Source organism: Elephas maximus, chromosome 3, assembly GCF_024166365.1.
Source record: "Elephas maximus indicus isolate mEleMax1 chromosome 3, mEleMax1 primary haplotype, whole genome shotgun sequence".
NCBI lineage: Eukaryota > Metazoa > Chordata > Mammalia > Proboscidea > Elephantidae > Elephas > Elephas maximus.
Window position 1 is genome coordinate 85,356,391 of NC_064821.1, and position 18,495 is coordinate 85,374,885.

Below are 18,495 nucleotides of genomic sequence, written 5' to 3' on the forward strand. Positions count from 1 at the left end.
AAAGACAAAAAAGAAAGAATCCTGAGAACAGCTTGAAAAAACAAAAAGTCACCTACAAAGGGGAAGCAATAAGACTAAGCTCTGATTACTCAGCAGAAACTATGCAGGCAAGAAGGCAATGGGATGACATATAAAACCTTGAAAGAAGAAAACTGCCAACCAAGAATAATATATCCTGCAAAACTCCTTCTCAAATACGATGGTGAAATTAGAATATTTCAAAATAAACAGAAGTTAAGGGACTTCATAAAAATAAAACCAAACTTACAAGAAATATTAAAGGGAGTCCTTCAGTTAGAGAACCGACAACATCAGACAACAACCAGAGTCTAGGACTCAGGACAGCATTAGCCAGATACCAACCTAGGTAAAGAACTCTCAACAATAAAACAAAGCTAAAAGACTTAAAACAGGGAAACAAATGTCAATCTGTAAATGACAACAACGTCAAAATACAAAGGGAAATAAACAGTGTAGAATTTTCAAATGGAGAGGAAGTAAAGGTGATATCAAGTAATAAAATACTTGTTCAAACTTAGAAAGATAAGGGTAAATTTCAGGGTGACCGCAAAGAAAGTTAACAAAACTACTCATCAGAATAAAAAAGAAGAAAAGCATAAGTTATAGTAAACACAAAATCTATAATAACGAAAGAAAAGAAAACAAAATCCACAAATAAAAGGAACTCAACACAGGAAAATAAGAAGAACAAAGAAAACGTCGGCACCATGAAAAAAAAAAGCACAACAATATGACAGCAGTAAACTCATACCTGTTGATAGTCACACTGAATGTAAATGGCTTAAATGAACCTGTAAAGAGACAGGGAATGGCAGAATGGGTAAGAAAGGATAACCCCTCAATATGCTGTCTACAAGAGACACACCTTAGACACAAAGCCATAAATATATTAAAAATCAAAGAATGGAAAACATATATCAAGCAAACAGTAACCAAAAAAGGACAGGAGCTGCAATACTAATCTCAGATAAAATAGACTTTAAGGCAAAATTAATGATAAAAGACGAGGAAGGACATTATATAATGATTAGAGGTACAGTCCACCAAGAAGACATAACTTTAATAAATCTCTACACAGCCAACAACAGGGCTCCAAAACACATAAAAAAGAGAAATTGACAGTTCCACAATAATAGTAGGAGAATTCAACACACCATTCCTGATAAAGGACAGAACATCTAGAAAGAAACTCAACAAAAATACAGAAGATCTGAAGGCCAAAATCAACCAACTTGACCACATAGACATATATAGAACACGCCACTTAACAGCAGGAAAGTATACATTCTTTTTGAACGTTCTCCAGAATAGAACATGTTGTAGGACACAAAGCAACCCTCAAGAAAATCCAAAACATCAAAATAATACAAAACATTCTATCTGATCACAGTACCATAAAAGTAGAAATCAGTAACAGGAAGAGCAAGGAAAAAAATAAAATACATGGAAACTGAATCACACCTTGCTTAAAAACAAACTGGGTGGTAGGAGAAATCAAAGAAGGAATAAAAAAATTCCTAGAATTCGATGAGAATGGAAATACAACATGCCAAAACTTATGGGACATAACAAAGGCAGTGCTCAAAGGTCAATTTATAGCAATAAACACACACATCAAAAAAAAGAATGGGCCAAAATAAAAACAATAGCCCTACAACTCAAACAAATAGAAAGAGAACAGCAAAAGAAGCCCACAGCCACCAGAAGGAAATATAAAGATTAGAGCAGAAATAATTGAAATAAAAAAAAAAAATTGAAATAGAGAACAAAAAAACAATAGAACCAACAAGACCAAAAGTCGTTTTTTTGAAAAGGCCAACCAAATCTACAAAGCATTGACCAAACTGACAAAAGAAAAACAGGTGAGGAAGCAGATAACCCAAATAAGAAATAAGATCGGTGACATTATAAAACACCAAACTGAAATAAAAAGGATCATAACAGAATGCTATGAAAAATTGTACTCCAACAAATTTGAAAACCTAGAGGAAATCGACAAATTTCTAGAAACACACTACCTATCTAAACTAACACAAGCTGAGATAGAAAATCTGAACAGACCCATAAAAAGAGAAGAAATTAAAGAGGTGATTTAAAAAACTCCCAACAAAAAAAGTCCTGGCCCAAGTGTATTCACTAAACTTCTACCAGACTTTCAGGAAAAGCTAACACCAGTACTACTCAAGCTATTTCAGAGCATAGAAAAGAAAGGAATACTGCCAAACTCATTCTGTGAAGCCAGTATAACCCTGATACCAAATCCAGGCAAAGACAACACAAAAAAAGACTATAGACCAATATCCCTCGTGAACATAGACGCAAAATTCTCAACAGAGTTCTAGCCGATAGAATTCAACAACATATCAAAAAAATAATGTATCATGACCAAGTGGGATTCATACTGGTTATGCAGGGATTGTTCAACATTAGAAAATCAATCAGCATAATCCACCACAGAAATAAAACAAAAGAATCACGTGATCATATTAGTCAACACAGAAAAGGCATTTGACAAAGTCCAGCACCCATTCCTGATAAAAACTGTCAGCAAAATAGGAATAGAAGGGAAATTCATCAACATGATATGCAAAACTAACAGCTAACATCGTTCTAAACAGAGAGAGATTGAAAGCATTCCCCCTGAGAATGGAAACCAGACAATGATGCCCTTTATAACCACTCTTATTCAACGTTGTACTGGAAGTCCTAACTAAAGCAATAATGCAAGAAAAAGAAAGGGCACCCAAATTGGTAAGGAAGAAGTAAAACTATCCCTATTCACAGATGGTACGATCTTATACACAGAAAACCCCCAAAGAATCCACAAGAAAGCTACTGGAACTAATAGAATATTTTAGCAAAGTAGCAGAATACAAGACTAACATAGAAAAATCAGTTGGATTCCTCTACACCAACAAAGAGAACTTCAGAAAGGGAAATCACCAAATCAATACCATCTACAGTAGCTCCCAAGAAGATGAAGTACTTAGGAATAAATATAACCAGGGATGTAAAAGACCTATACAAAAAAACACTATTGCAAGAAACCAAAAAGAGACCTAAAAAAAAAGACCTACATAAGTGAAAAAACATACCAGGCTTATGGATAGGAAGACTCAACCTTGTGAAAGTGTCAATACTACCCAAAGCAATAACCAGATGTAATACAATCCCAATTCAAATTCCCACAGCATTCTTTAACAAGATGGAGAAACAAATCACCAACTTTATATGGAAAGGGAAGAGGCCCTGGACAAGTAGAGCATTACTGAAGAAGAAAAGCAAATTGGGTGGCCTTACACTACCTGATTTTAGAACCTGTTATACAGCCATGGTAGTCAAAACAGCCTGGTACTGGTACAATCAGAGACACATAGACCAATGGAACAGAATTGAGAACTCAGATGTAAATCCATCCATCTATGAGAAGTTGATATTTGACAAAGGTCCAAAGTCCATTAAATGGGGAAAAGACAGTCTCTTTAACAAAATGTTGCTGGCATAATTGGATGTCCATCTATAAAAAAATGAGACAAGATCCAATTATGCACAAAAACTAACTCAAAGTGGATCAAAGACCTAAATATAACATATAAAACCATAAGAATCATGGAAGAAAAATAGGGACAATGCTAGGGGCCCTAATACATGGCATAAATAGGATACAAATTCTAACTAACAATACACAAATGCCAGAAGAGAAACTAGACAAATGGAAGCTCCTGAAAATTAGAAACTTATGCTCATGAAAAGACTTCACCAAAAGAGTAAAAAGAGAGCCTACAGATTGGGGGGAAAAAATTGGCTACAACATCCAACAAGGTTCTAATCTCTGAAATCTACAGAATACTTCATCTCAATAATGAAAAGACAATTAAAATCCAATCCAATTAAAAAATGAGCAAAGGATATGGACAGTCCATCAAAGAAGACATTCAGGCAGCCAACAGACACATGAGGAAATGCTCACGATCATTAGCCATTCCAAAAAAAAGAAACTCTGCCATCGAGTAGATTCCAACTCATAGTGACCCTATAGAGAAATGCAAATCAAAACTACAGTGAGATACCATCTAACCCCGACAATACTGGCACTCATCCAAACTACAAGATAACAAATATTGGAGAAGGTACAGGGAGACTGGAACTCTTATGCACTGCTGGTGAGAATGTAAAATGGTATAACCACTTTGGAAAACAATATGGCGCTTCCTTAAAAAGCTAGAAGTTGAAATACCATACGATCCAGCAATCCCACTCCTAGGAATATATCTTAGAGAAATAAAAGCCATCACACTAATAGACATATCCATACCCATATTCATTGCAGCACTCTTCACAATAGCAAAAAGATGGAAACAAACTAAATGCCCATCTACAGAAAAATGGGCAACAAACTATGGAACATACACACGATGGAATACTTTGCAACAATAAAGAACAATGATGAATCCACGAAACATCTTACAACATGGATGAATTTGGAAGGTGTTTTGCTGAGTGAAATAAGCCAATCACAAAAGGGCAAATATTGTATGAAACAGCTATTAGAAGAACTCAAGAAAAGGTTTACACATAGAAAAAAAACATTCTTTAATGGTTATGAGCCTGGGGGTGTGGGGAAGTTACTAAGTAGATAGCAGACAAGTATTCAAACAGAACAAGGGGATACTACATGGTTTAAAGTAGGAAAGCTGTGCATATCCTTTCACCATACTTATTCAGTCTGTATGCTGAACAGATAATCTGAGAATCTGGACCATATGCAGAAGAACAGGGCATCAAGAATGTAGGAAGATGCACTAAGAACCTGTGATATGCAGATGACACAGCCTTGCTTGCTGAAAGTGAAGAGGACTTGAATCACTTACTGATGAAGATCAAAGACCACAACCTTCAGTATGAATTATACCTCAACATAAAGAAAACAAAAATCCTCACAACTGGACCAACAAGCAACATCTTGGTAAATGGAAAAAAGATTGAAGTTGTCAAGGATTTCATTTTACTTGTATCCACAATCAACAGCCATGGAAGCAGCAGTCAAGAAATCAAAAGACACACTGTATTGGGTAAATCTGCTGCAAAGGACCTCTTTAAAGTGTTGAAAAGCAAAGATGTCACTTTGAAGACTAAGGTGTGCCTGACCCAAGCCATGGTGTTTTCAATGGCCTCCTGTGCATGTGAAAGCTGGACAATGAATAAGGAAGACTGAAGAAGAATTGACGCCTTTGAATTGTGGCGTTAGCAAAGAATATTGAATGTACCATGGACTGCCAAAAAAAAAAGAACAAATCTGTCTTGGAAGAAGTACAGCCAGACTGCTCCTTAGAAGCTAGGATGGCAAGACTACATCTCATATACTTTGGACATGTAACCAGGAGGGATCAGTCCCTGGAGAAGGACATCATGCTTGGTAAATTAGAGGACCAGAGAAAAAGAGGAAGACCCTCAACAAGATGGTTGACACAGTGGCTGCAACCAAGGGCTCAAGCGTAACAACTATTTTGAGGATGGTGCAGGACCAGGCAGTGTTTCATTCTGTTGTACATAGGGTCGCTGTGAGTCAGGACCAACTTGATGGCACTTAACAAGAACAGCAACAGATCAAGAAGGGGAGAGTATTGACGTGGCTTGAGGTTGGCAACCAGTGTCACAAAACAATATGAGTATTCGTTGTTTAATAAGAAACTAATTTTCTCTGTAAACCTTCACCTAAAGCACAATTTAAAAAGAAAAATAGAGAATGCATGTACTTTATTATCTAGTAGTCTGCCACTGGATACGTACCAGGAAGTCCATCACACAAGTCTATCAGAGAATATGTACGAAGATGTTCACTTTAGTATCTGTAGCAATGGAGAGTTGAAGACAATCCAGATGTCCTCCCCTAGGGGTAATGGAGAAGTAAAATAGTTGGATGCATACTATACAAAACAGCAATTAGAAACAGTAAATTATACATACTGCAACACAGATGTTTCCTTAAAAATGTAGTGTTGAGAGAAAAAGGTAAAAATACAGAAGCACAATACCATTAGTAGAAATACAAAATGCACACACATATATATACTTTTCAAGGACATAAATGAAACACATTAGTTTTTGCTTATGATAAAGGAGGAACAAGAGTGACAACTGAGGAAGAAAGGAAAAAAAGTTGGCCTTGCGTGAATTGATTATGATAACCGGCAACTCTGCTCCTGAGATGCAAAATACAGAGAGCAGAGATACAAAATCAAAGAAATAGGAGGCAAGGTCATCAGATGAGATTTGGGAATGGAAGAAAAAGGAAGAGAATTTGGGAAATAGTCTTTTGGAGATTTCAGAAAATGAACTTATTCCAGGCAGTGCTAAATGCCTATTGGAGGTTTGTAACCATGTATTTTAAGTGAAACCAGTAAGTCTGTTTGATTCTCCATCATTATACCACTACAGAAAGAAGAGAGGGAAGAGAGTGAGTTATTTTTGTTTTTAAGATAAGAGAAATCGAGTGTATTTTTTAAAAACTAACAGGAATGTTGTATAGAAAAAGATTGGAGATATTGGAGAAAGAAGGGGTAACGGATGGAGAAGAATGAGACTAATATGTGCCCCCCAAACCCCACCCCAGCATAGCCATGGATACTTTTTCCACAGAGACAGAGAGAAGGGCAGAGTAGATGGAGAGTTTACAAGTGGAAGAGAGCTGGATCTGGGGAATTCCCGTCTCAGCCAGCCTTTGTCTTGGCTGTGAACAGACCAAAAATATGTATACCTAACTGGATTTCCCAGAATCAGTCCTCATTCAGGCGTCCCATGGATGATACCTCTGGTGATAGCAGATATCTGGAACCTACATGCCCAGGGCGATAGGAAGGATCTCAATTTAAAATCATTCACGCAGCTCTCATTTGGTGCTGGTGGTTAGACTAATTGTTGCAGTTTCTCTGGAGAGAAATTTGGCAGTGCTTATCAAGATCCTTAAAACCGTTCATACCATTTTATCCAGTATTCCATTTCTAGAAATTTATCTAAGGAAGTAATAAGAGAGGTACACCAGAATTTATATGCAAGGATATTCAGTTTAGTGTGAATGCTATATAACAAAAATTGGACACCACTTAAATATTTCAACTGTAGAGGATTGGTTAAATTAAATAATGGGATAGATGTAGAATAAAACATTTTATTGTCATTAAAATAATTTCAAATAATAATAGCATAGAGAAATGTATACAATGTTAAAACACCGTGCACAGCCTGATTTCTGTGCGTCCAGACTAATTAACGCTCATGGGAACTAATTAGAACTTAAGTGCATAGCCAGCGTTTTGCATACTTCACCAGATCTCATTCTGTATGGTTTCTCCAGGGGGAGCCTGCTCACTTCGAGTATCTGATGTACCCATTACACTCGGCATCCATCACTGGTCTATCCACGTGCATCCGCAAACCTCTCATTGCCACCTGTTCTCTGGATCAATCCATTCGCATCTGGAATTATGAAACAAAGTAAGGAATGAAAGCCTTTGCTACTGTGGTATGCAGGATTTCAGTTGTTAAATTTCGTTAATATGAATTATTTTAATTAAAATTTGAATTATTTTAATTAGAGGTTTTAATTTTTAATTAGAAGTTTTCAGTTGGAAAAGTATATGTTTTTCTAATCAAGCCAGCCAACCTACCTGTTCCTCACTCTTGCATAGGCTAAAAACTTATTTTGTGGTTTATTAAATGTTTACTACATGCCAGATACCAGGCTAAATACTAGGGACATAAACAGCCTGATCTCTAATATCTCACCTTCTTACATAACCTCCTATGTCCTTCCAGGTCTCCTAGTCCCTCACTCTCACTGGAGCTGCTTTTTGCCCCATGGAGCTCTTCATACCACCAGTCCTTCCATTTTTTCCCATGATCAGTTCCTAACCACCCTCAACTCCCTAGTGACTTTATTGTCCTGCCTCAGCTTCCCTGAGAATCTCCAACCTTAGATTGGCCACACAGTGTTTTCCTTGCTCTTGTATACAGCTCCTGAGGCCTGCTGGAAGAAATTGTACAATACTTCTCATTTTTTGGAATCTAAACAGAGCTAAGTCTTCAACATCACTAGACAGTCCCTTGACCAGCCCCCCTTATTTACCAGACTCGCTGCTGGACACTATCTTCAAGTAACCAAAATCTAGAAAGAAGAGATGGTAAATTCATAATTGTAAGCAATAAAGTTCTCAAATGCTAAGATAAAAAACACAGACCAGATACAGTGAAGGACCTGACAGATTTAGTGGACTAGCCTTATAATTCAGTAATTGATCTTTTCTGTAGCACTCTGGAACTATATAAGGAATACCAGGAAGAGGCATATGCCATCAGTCTTCACCCATCTGGACACTACATTGTAGTAGGGTTTGCTGACAAACTACGCGTTATGAATCTACTCATTGATGACATACGTTCTTTCAAAGAATACTCTGTCAGAGGATGCAAAGAGGTAAAAGCTGCTGGGAATAAGGTTCCATTCCTCGGAAAGCCAGATTCTTGAAATATCAAGAACCAACAAACTCTGGGAGGTGGGACCAAAGCCTGTCTTACAGAATGTTGACGAGTTGCCATTGAGTTGGTTCTAACTCATGGCGACCCTGTGTGTATCGGAGTAGAACTGCGCTCTGTCGGATTTTTTCAATGGCTGATGTTTCAGAAGTAGGTTGCCAGGCCTTTCTTTCGAGGCACCTCTTGGTGGACTACCACCCTCCAACCTTTCAGTTAGCAGCCAAGCACATTATACTTAACTTCAGTGGCTTAAAAAAAGAAACAAAAAAAAAAAAATCCAATTCACACACCAAGTTCATTGAGTATGATTTCGTCCCCATTTTCTAATGCCCACCAAAATATTTCATTGAACCCCAAACCTTGTGAGATCCACGTGCAATAAGTCCTCTCTGTGACTGTGGAGTATTAAGAAAGAGAAGTGTTGAAAAAGAAATGTCAGAATCAGTCACAGCTGGGAAGGCAAGGTTGGCGATTGGGAGGAGCCAGGGAAAACAAGCAAAACAGTGAGAGGAAACCCTGAGAGTATGGCCCCTGGAAACACTTTTAACTCTGTACTGAAGTCACTCTTGAGGCTCACCCTTCAGCCAAAGATTAGACAGACCCATAGAACAAAATGAGACTAAGCGGACACACCAGCCCAGGGGCAAGGACAAGAAGCAGGAGGGGACAGGAAAGCTGATAATGGGGAACCCAAGGTCGAGAAAGAGAGTGTGTTGACATGTCATGGGGTTGGCAACCAATGTCACAAAACAATGTGTGTACTAATTGTTTGATGAGAAACTAGTTTGCCCTGTAAACGTTCATCTAAAGCACAATTTGAAAATATATTTAAAAAAAAAAAAAAAGAGAGAGATAATTAGCATCCCATCAGATTTTACCCTGAGATGACTTGCAATAACAAGACAATGATTTGGGGAGTCATTTCTCCACTTGGAAGCAGTGCTTTTACAGACGAAAAATGAGTGTTCTACCCAAGAGTGATCCAAGCAGCTTACTAATAAGTGCACATGGCAGTGTCAGCCTCTTGGATGGTAGGCGCTATAGAAATAGTGAACTGAAAATGTCACCAATTCTCGGTCCTATTTGCACCTTCCCCCACTCCCACCTATACACGTGGTTTCAGCCTGAACTCTTTGGGAAAAGCAGCTCTTGACTGTAACCTCTATTAGATTGTTCATTTCATTTCTTTCATTCTTGCTCTCTTGTTGTATTTTCCTACAGTGTTGCTTTAGCAATGGAGGTCACCTGTTTGCTGCAGTCAATGGAAATGTGATTCACATTTATACCACTACAAGCCTGGAGAACATCTCAAACCTGAAAGGGCACACAGGGAAGGTAAGTATGTGAATAGTGTCCAGAGAAGCAAGGAGTACCTGGCCTAGCACTGTGCTCAACATTGGGATACAGGTGAACAAAAGAGAAGTGATTCCTTTCCTCTTGGAGTTCACCATCGACCTGGAGAAAGAGGCATTAAAATAAATTTAAGATAAATTTAATTGCCAAATGCAATGGACTCAATTAAAGAAAAATATGGGATGTTATGAGAGGAAATAGCAAAAAGGTTGGCATAATTTAGATGAGGGTGTTTAGGCCTGAAGGAGTGAGCTGAAATTAACCAGGCAGAGGGGGTGAGAATTATCATGGCAGGTAGATAGGGTGCATGGGGTGTCAGAGAGATCAGAGAAACTGAAAAGTCTGTGGGGCTGGAACACAGGTATCATGATAGAACATGGGGTGAGCTGAGATGGAAGTTTGGCAGGGGCTTAAGTACATGCGACCTTGTAGGCCTTTTAAGGATTTTATACATAATCTTCCCTGTTCCTTGAAATAATTGAAACTTTTGGGGAAAGGAATGATACAACCAGATTTGCATTTTGAAAGATTTTTTTGGTTGCAGAGTGAAGAATGTATTGAAGGCGGAAAAGGTAGAAATGGTTAGGAGTCTATTGTGAGTGTCTGCATTGATAAATGACAGTATTTTTTACCAGAATAATGGTGGTTCATATGGGGAGAAGTGGATCAATTCACAAGATATTTAGAAAGTAAAATAGTAGCTCCTGGAGATGGATTGGATGTGGGGCATGAAGACAAGAGAGGGGCCAAAGATTGCAAGTATAAGAAAAACTGAGAAGATGGATTTGGAGAGAAAAGGTGAAAATAAAGGCATTCCATGCAGAAGAACATATTACAGGTGATGGAATGGAGGTGTGAAATAGGATGGTAGTTTGTGGTTTATATGCCTGGAATATTGGATGCATTTGAGGAGTGATAGAAGAAGGAGCTAGAGAGTTTGGCTGCATCACGGAGGGCTGTGTATAATCTGTAGGTGATTAGAAGCAATAGAAAAGATTTAAGAAAGGAAACAGTGGAATCAGAAAGGTAATTTTCCAAACATTATTGAGGATGGATTAGAGGGGAGAGAAGTTGGGGTAATGGAAACCAGCTAGGACATGAGGGTGAAAGATGGGTTAGGAACTAAACCATGGTTTTAGTAGTGGTGACAGAAAAGAAAGACACTAAGTTGCATTTTGGACATGTTATGTTTACTGTGTCCAGTAAGTGTCACGTATGAGTGTGGAGGTCAGGAAAGAAGTCAGGGCTGAAAATGAAGATTTAGGAGATTGTGTGGTAGTGGGAATCAGATGCATGGATCAGATCACCAAGGGCTTGTGTGGAATCAGAGAAGAATCTTGAGCAGGGGAGGGGGACCAATATTTAAGGGATTGATAAAAGAAGAGCCAGTGAAAGACTGCAAGTGAAGGACTAGAGAGAGAAAATACAAATAACCAATGTCAGGAGTAAAAAGGGTATATTGCTATAGATCCTATAGACATTAAAAAGATCAAAGGAGAGGCGGGGCCAAGATGGCAGAATAGACAGGCGCTTCTGGCGAACCCACTTACAACAAAGACCTGAAAAACAAGTGAAACGAGTATATTTATGACAAGCTAGGAGCCCTGAACATCAAAGACAAAGTTAGAAAACGAACTGAGCAGCAGGGGGTGGAAGAGATGGTTCAGAAGCAGAGAGGAGTTACTGGACCTGAATCACCGAAAGCCCTCGGGCACCATTCCCAGGAGCGGCTGCGGCGGGCTGGTACTAGCGTTCGGCTGCAGTTTCCTCAGAGAGAAGCAGCCAGCCACACAGCCTACTCATACCTCCGGAACCAGAGCAGAATGGTGCTTTTGGCAAGAGCTAAGTACTTGTGTATATGTTAACATGCCCCCAGCAGCTGTTGATTTCCCTGGGCCTGGGATAGGCCCTGTTGAGTGCCTAGAATCATCCTCCCAGCCTTGGAGAAGGAATAAATTTGCAGTTAGGGGAAAAGATAATTTGCCAGCACCACTAACCTGGGGAACTGAGAACAGAAGTGGCTCCTGTCCAGGCATACCCAGTCTGTGGACTTTGAATACTTTTCCCCTTTGCATGGACATGTGTGGGCCTATTTCAGGAGAATAGGCCCTCGTTGGCCGACTACAACTGTTTCAGCTGTGCAGTGGAGAGGTGGGTGTTTGATGTTTGACACCGGTTTGCCTATTAAACAGGGTACTTACCTACCCATATCAGGAGCCTAAGGACTGGTGGCTCTACTCAGGTCACCCAGCCACCTGCGACAGGGATCCAAGGATAACTGGTACCTCCCAGGCCCTACAACCAAAAATTTTGGGTGCCTATGGTCCATCTGCAGAACCCACCCACCTGTATGCTCTAGGGAACGGGGACATGGTCTCCTCAGAGACGCTTGGGGGATGATTCTCAGCCACCTGCCTTGTTCAGAGCGTGACCCCCTGCTGCAACCAGATACCAGTACCTACACCAATCACCCCTGCCCCTCTAAGTCTGTAGGACAGAGCCTGTACCACACACTTGCTGACTTACTACCTGGACACCTGAGCTGAATCCATATAAGAAAAGTGAATGGACTCCTTGACTGATATACCTGATAATAGCTCTAGCCATCTGGTGACAAGACATCAGAGCTTCTAAGGTGAAAATAATCAAGCTAGCTCACTCAAGGAACCCATTTGGACATACCAAAACGAAACAAAGCAAGATGCTAGGACACAGTAAGCAAACATAAAATAAACTAATACAATAACTTATAGATGGCTTGGAGACAACAATCAATATCAAATCACATAAAGAAACAGGCCATGATCACTTCCACAAGCTCTCAAAATGAAGAATCATGGGATCTTCTAGATGAAAGTGCCTTCCTGGAATTACCAGATGCAGAATACAAAAGATTAATATACAGAACCCTTCAAGACATCAGGAATGACATGAGGCAATACATAGAACAAGCCAAGGAACACACAGATAAAGCAGTTGAAGAAATTAAAAAGGTTATTCAGGAACATAATGAAAAATTTAATAAGCTGGAAAAATCCATAGACAGACAGCAATCAGAAATTCAGACAATTAACAATAAAATTACAGAAGTAGACAACTCAATAGAAAGTCAGAGGAGCAGAATTGAGCAAGTGGAGCCAGAATTAGTGAACTTGAAGATAAAGCACTTGGCACCAAAATATTTGAAGAAAAATCAGCTCAAAAAAAATTTTTTAATGAAGAAGCCTTAAAAATCATGTGGGAATCTTATCAAGAGAAATAACCTACGAGTGATTGGAGCACCAGAACAGGGAGGGATAACAGAAAATACAGAGAGAATTGTTGAAGATTTGTTGGCAGAAAACTTCCCTGATATGCTGAAAGATGACAAGATATCTATCCAAGATGCTCATTGAACTCCACATAAGGTAGATTTTGAAAGAAAGTCACCAAGACATGTTATAATCACACTTGGCAAAACCAAAGATAAAGAGAGAATTTTAAGAGCAGCTAGGGATAAACGAAAAGTCACCTACAAAGGAGAGCCAATAAGAATAAGCTCAGACTACTCAGCAGAAACCATGCAGGCAAGATAGCAATAGGATGACTTATTTAAAAATTTGAAGGAAAAAAAATTGCCAGCCAAGAATCATATATCCTGCAAAACTGTCTCTTAAATATGAAGGTGAAATTAGGACATTTCTAGATAAACAGAAGTTTAGGGAATTCGTAAAAAACAAACCAAAACTACAAGAAATACTAAAGGGAGTTCTTTGGTTAGAAAATCAATAATATGAAGACTAGAACACTGGACAGAGCAGTCAGATGTCAACCCAGATGGGGAAATCACAAAAATAAATCAAGATTAAAAAAAATGCTCAAAACAGGGAAACAGCAATGTTATTATGTGAAAGAAAGCAACATTAAAACAATAAAGAGGGACTTTTTTTTTAAGCAATGTAGTCATAGATCTTTCATATGGAGAGGAAGACAAGGCGATATAAAGAAATAAAAGTTAGGTTTCAATTTAGAAAAACAGAGGTAAATATTAAGGTCACCATAACAGAGACAAACTATCCTACTCATTGAAATAAAATACAAGGAAAAAATAGAGACTCAGCAGAAACAAAATCAACAACAACGAATAAGAGGAAAAGACTATATATAAAGATAAACTACTTAGCAAAAAAAATTAAGTGGGAAAAAAACTCTCTGCAACACACAAAAAAAGACATCAAAATGACAGCACTAAATTCATACCTATCCATAATTATGCTGAATGTAAATGGACTAAATGCACCAATAAAGAGACAGAGAGTGGCAGAATGGATTAAAAAACACAATCCATCTATATCCTGCCTACAAGAGACATACCTTAGACTTAGAGACACAAAAAAAACAAAAACTCAAAGGATGAAAAAAAATATATCAAGCAAACAACAATCAAAAATGAGCAGGAGTGGCAATATTAATTTTGGACAAAATAGACTTTAAAGTGAAATCTACCACAAAGGATAAGGAAGGACGCTATATAATGATTAAAGAGACAAGGTACCATGAGGAACTAACCATATTAAATATTTATACACCCAATGACAGGGCTTCAGGATACATAAAACAAACTCTAACATCATTGAAAAGTGAGATAGTTCCACAATTACAGTAGGAGACTACAACAGACCACTTTCGGTGAAGGATAGGACATCCAGAAAGAAGCTCAGTAAAGACAAGGAAGATCTAAAAGCCACAATCAACCAACTTGACCTTATAGACATATACAGAACACTTCACCCAACAGCAGTCAAGTATACTTTCTTTTCTAGTGCACATGGAAGGTTCTCTAGAATAGACCATATATTAGGCCATAAAACAAGCCTTAGCAGAATCCAAAACATTGAAATATTACAAAGCATCTTCTCTGACCATAAGGCCATAAAAGTAGAAATCAATAACAGAAAAAATAGGGAAAGGAAATCAAACACTTGGAAACCAAACAATACCCAGCTCAAAAAACACTGGATTATAGAAGACATTAAGAATGGAATAAAGAAATTCATAGAATCCGATGAGAATTAAAACACTTCCTATCAGATCTTTGGGACACAGCAAAAGCGGTGCTCTGAGGTCAATTTATATCAATAAATGCCCACATCCAAAAAGAAGGGCCAGAATCAAAGAATTATCCCTATAACTTGAACAAATAGAGAACAACAAAGAAACCCTCAGGCACCGGAAGAAAGCAAATAATAAAAATTACAGCAGAAATTAATGAAATAGAAAACAGAAAAACAATTGAGAGAATTAACAAGACCAAAAGCTGGTTCTTTGAAATAATTAACAAAATTGATAGACCATTGGCCAGACTGACAAAAGAGCGATACTACAGCAGACCCAACTGAAATTAAAAGACTCATATCAGATTACTATGAAAAATTGTACTCTAACAGATTTGAAAATCTAGAAGAAATGGATGAATTCCTAGAAACATACTACGTACCTAAACTAATAGAAGTAGAGGTACAACAGCTAAATAGACCCATAACAAAAGAAGAGATTAAAAAGGTAATCAAAAAACTCCCATCAAAAAAAAAGCCCTGGCCCAGACAGCTTCCCTGCAGAGTTCTACCAAACTTTCAGAGAAGAGTCAACACCACTACTACTAAAGGTATTTCAGAGCATAGACAAGGATGGAATTCTCCCAAATTTATTCTATGAAGCCAGCGTATCCTTAATACCAAAACCAGGTAAAGATACCACAGAAAAGGAAATTACAGATCTATACTTAGATGCAAAAAGCCTCAACAAAATTCTAGCCAATAGAATTCAACAACATATCAAAAAAATAATTCACCATGACCAAGTGGGATTCATACCAGGTATGCAGGGATGGTTCAACATTAGAAGAACAGTTAGTATAATCCATCATATAAATAAAACAAAAGACAAGAATCACATGATCTTATCAATTGATGCAGAAAAGGCATTTGACAAAGTTCAACACCCATTCATGATAGAAACTCTCAGCAAAATAGGAATAGAAGGAAAATTCCTCAACATAATAAAGGGCATTTATACAAAGCCAATAGCCAACATCTTCCTAAATGGAGAGAGTCTGAAAGCATCCCCCTTGAGATCGGGAACCAGACAAGGATGCCCTTTATCACCACACTTACTCAACATCGTGCTGGAGGTCATAGCCAGAGCAGTTAGGCCAGATAAAGAATTAAAGGGCATCCAGATTACCAAGGAAGAAGTAAAAGTTATCTGTTTGCAGATGACATGATCTTATACACAGAAAACCCTAAAGAATCCTCAAGACAACTACTCTAATAGAAGAGTTCAGCAGAGTATCAGGATACAAGATAAACGTAGAAAAATCAGTTAGATTCCTCTACACCAACAAAAAGAACATCAAAGAGGAAGTAACCAAATCAATACCCTTTACAGTAGCCCCCAAGAAGATAAAATACTTAGGGATGTATCTTACCAGAGATGTAAAAGGCTTATACAAATAAAACTACAAAACACTATGCAAGAAGCCAAAACAGACCTACGTAAGTGGAAAAACATACCTTACTCTGGATAGGAAGACTTAACATTATAAAAATGTCTATTCTACCAAAAGCAATCTATAGATACAATGCAATTCCAGTCCAAATTCCAAGGACATTTTTTAATGAGATGGAGAAACGAATCACCAACTTTATATGGAAGGGAAAGAGGCCTCAGGTAAGTAAAGCATTACTGAAAAAGAAGAACAAGGTGGGAGGCCTCACTCTACCTAATTTTAGAACCTATTATACCACCACAGTAGTCCAAACAGCGTGGTACTGGTACCATACATAGACCAATGGAACAGAATTGAGAATCCAGACATAAATCCATCCACATATGAGCAGTTGATATTTGACAAAGGCCCAAAGTCAGTTAAATGGGGAAAAGACAGTCTTTTTAACAAATGGTGCTGGCATAACTGGATATCCATCTGCAAAAAAATGAAACAAGACCCATACCTCACACCATGCACAAAAACTAACTCAAAATGAATCAAAGACCTAAATATAAAATCTAAAACAGTAAAGATCATGGAAAAAAACATAGGGACAATGTTAGGAGCCCTAATACATGGCATGAACAGTGTACAAAATGTTACTAACAATGCAGAAGAAAAACTAGGTAACTAGGAGCTCCTAAAAATCAAACACCTATGCTCATCCAAAGACTTCACCAAAAGAGTAAAAAGATTACCTACGGATTGGGAAAAAGTTTTTAGCGATGACATTTCCGATCAGCACCTGGTCTCTAAAATCTACATGATACTGCAAAAACTCAACTACAAAAAGACAAATAACCCAATTTAAAAAATGGGCAAAAGATATAAACAGGCACTTCATTAAAGAAGACATTCAGGTAGCTAACAGATACATGAGGAAATGCTCACAATCATTAGCCATTAGAGAAATGCAAATCAAAACTACAACTAGATTCCATCTCACTCCAACAAAAAAAAAGAAAATTTTTTCTTTTTGTTGTTAAAAGGCTGGCATTAATCCAAAAAAACAAAATAATAAATATTGGAGAGGTTGTGGATAGATTGGAACACTTATACACTGCTGGTGGGAATGTCAAATGGTACAGCCACTTTGGAAATGTGATTTGGTGCTTCCTTAAAAAGCTAGAAATAGAACTACCATATGATCCAGCAATCCCACTCCTTGGAATATATCTAGAGAAATAAGAGCCTTTACACGAACAGATATATGCACACCCACGTTCACTGCAGCACTGTTTACAATAGCAAAAAGATGGAAGCAACCACTGTGCCCATCAACTGATGAATGGATAAATTATGGTATATTCACACAGTGGAATACTATGAATCAGTAAAGAACAATGATGAATCTGTGAAACATTTCATAACATGGAGGAATCTGGAAGGCATTATGCTGAGTGAAATTAGTCAGTTGCAAAAGGACAAATATTGTATAATACCACTGTTATAAGAACTCGAGAAATAGTTTAAACAGAGAAGAAAATATTCTTTGATGGTTATGAGAGGGGGGAAGGAGGGAGGGAAGGAGATGAGAGGGGTATTTACTAATTAGATAGTAGATAAGAACTATTTTAGGTGAAGGGAAAGTCAACACGCAATACAGGAGAGGTCAGCACAACTGAACTAAACCAAGAGCAAAGAAGTTTCCTGAATAAACTGAACGGCAGCATATCAGGGGCAGGGGTTTGGGGAGCATGGTTTTGGGGGACATCTAAATCAATTGGCATAATAGAATCTATTAAGAAAACATCCTGCATCCCACTTTGGAGAGTGGCGTCTCCGGTCTTAAATGCTAGCAAGCAGCCATCTAAGATGCATCAATTGGTCTCAACCCACCTGGACCAAAGGAGAATGAAGAACACCAAGGACACAAGGTAATTATAAGCCCAAGAGACAGAAAGGGCCACATAAACCAGAGAATACATCAGCCTGAGACCAGAAGAACTAGATGGTGCCCAGCTACAACTGATGACTGCCCTGATAGGGCACACAACAGAGAACCCCTGAGGGAGCAGGAGAGCAGAGGGATGCAGACCCCAAATTCTCATAAAAAGACC

The 18,495-nt window shown here is 38.1% G+C and overlaps 1 protein-coding gene and 1 long non-coding RNA gene across 4 annotated transcripts in view; one reads left to right on the forward strand and one right to left on the reverse strand.

Moving 5' to 3' along the window:
* Nucleotides 1–18,495, forward strand: part of CFAP57 (cilia and flagella associated protein 57) — a 115,468-nt gene that overhangs the window by 35,489 nt on the left and 61,484 nt on the right. For all 3 annotated transcript variants that reach the window (XM_049879008.1, XM_049879007.1, XM_049879010.1), the window contains exons 7-9: nucleotides 7,376–7,515; nucleotides 8,329–8,494; nucleotides 9,775–9,888. In XM_049879008.1, coding sequence (XP_049734965.1) covers nucleotides 7,376–7,515; nucleotides 8,329–8,494; nucleotides 9,775–9,888 — 420 coding nt within the window. The remainder of the gene's footprint in view (nucleotides 1–7,375; nucleotides 7,516–8,328; nucleotides 8,495–9,774; nucleotides 9,889–18,495) is intronic.
* Nucleotides 7,344–18,495, reverse strand: part of LOC126072992 (uncharacterized) — an 82,298-nt gene continuing 71,146 nt past the window's right edge. Inside the window, exon 3 of the long non-coding RNA XR_007516636.1 lies at nucleotides 7,344–7,497. This is a non-coding gene — a long non-coding RNA (uncharacterized LOC126072992). The remainder of the gene's footprint in view (nucleotides 7,498–18,495) is intronic.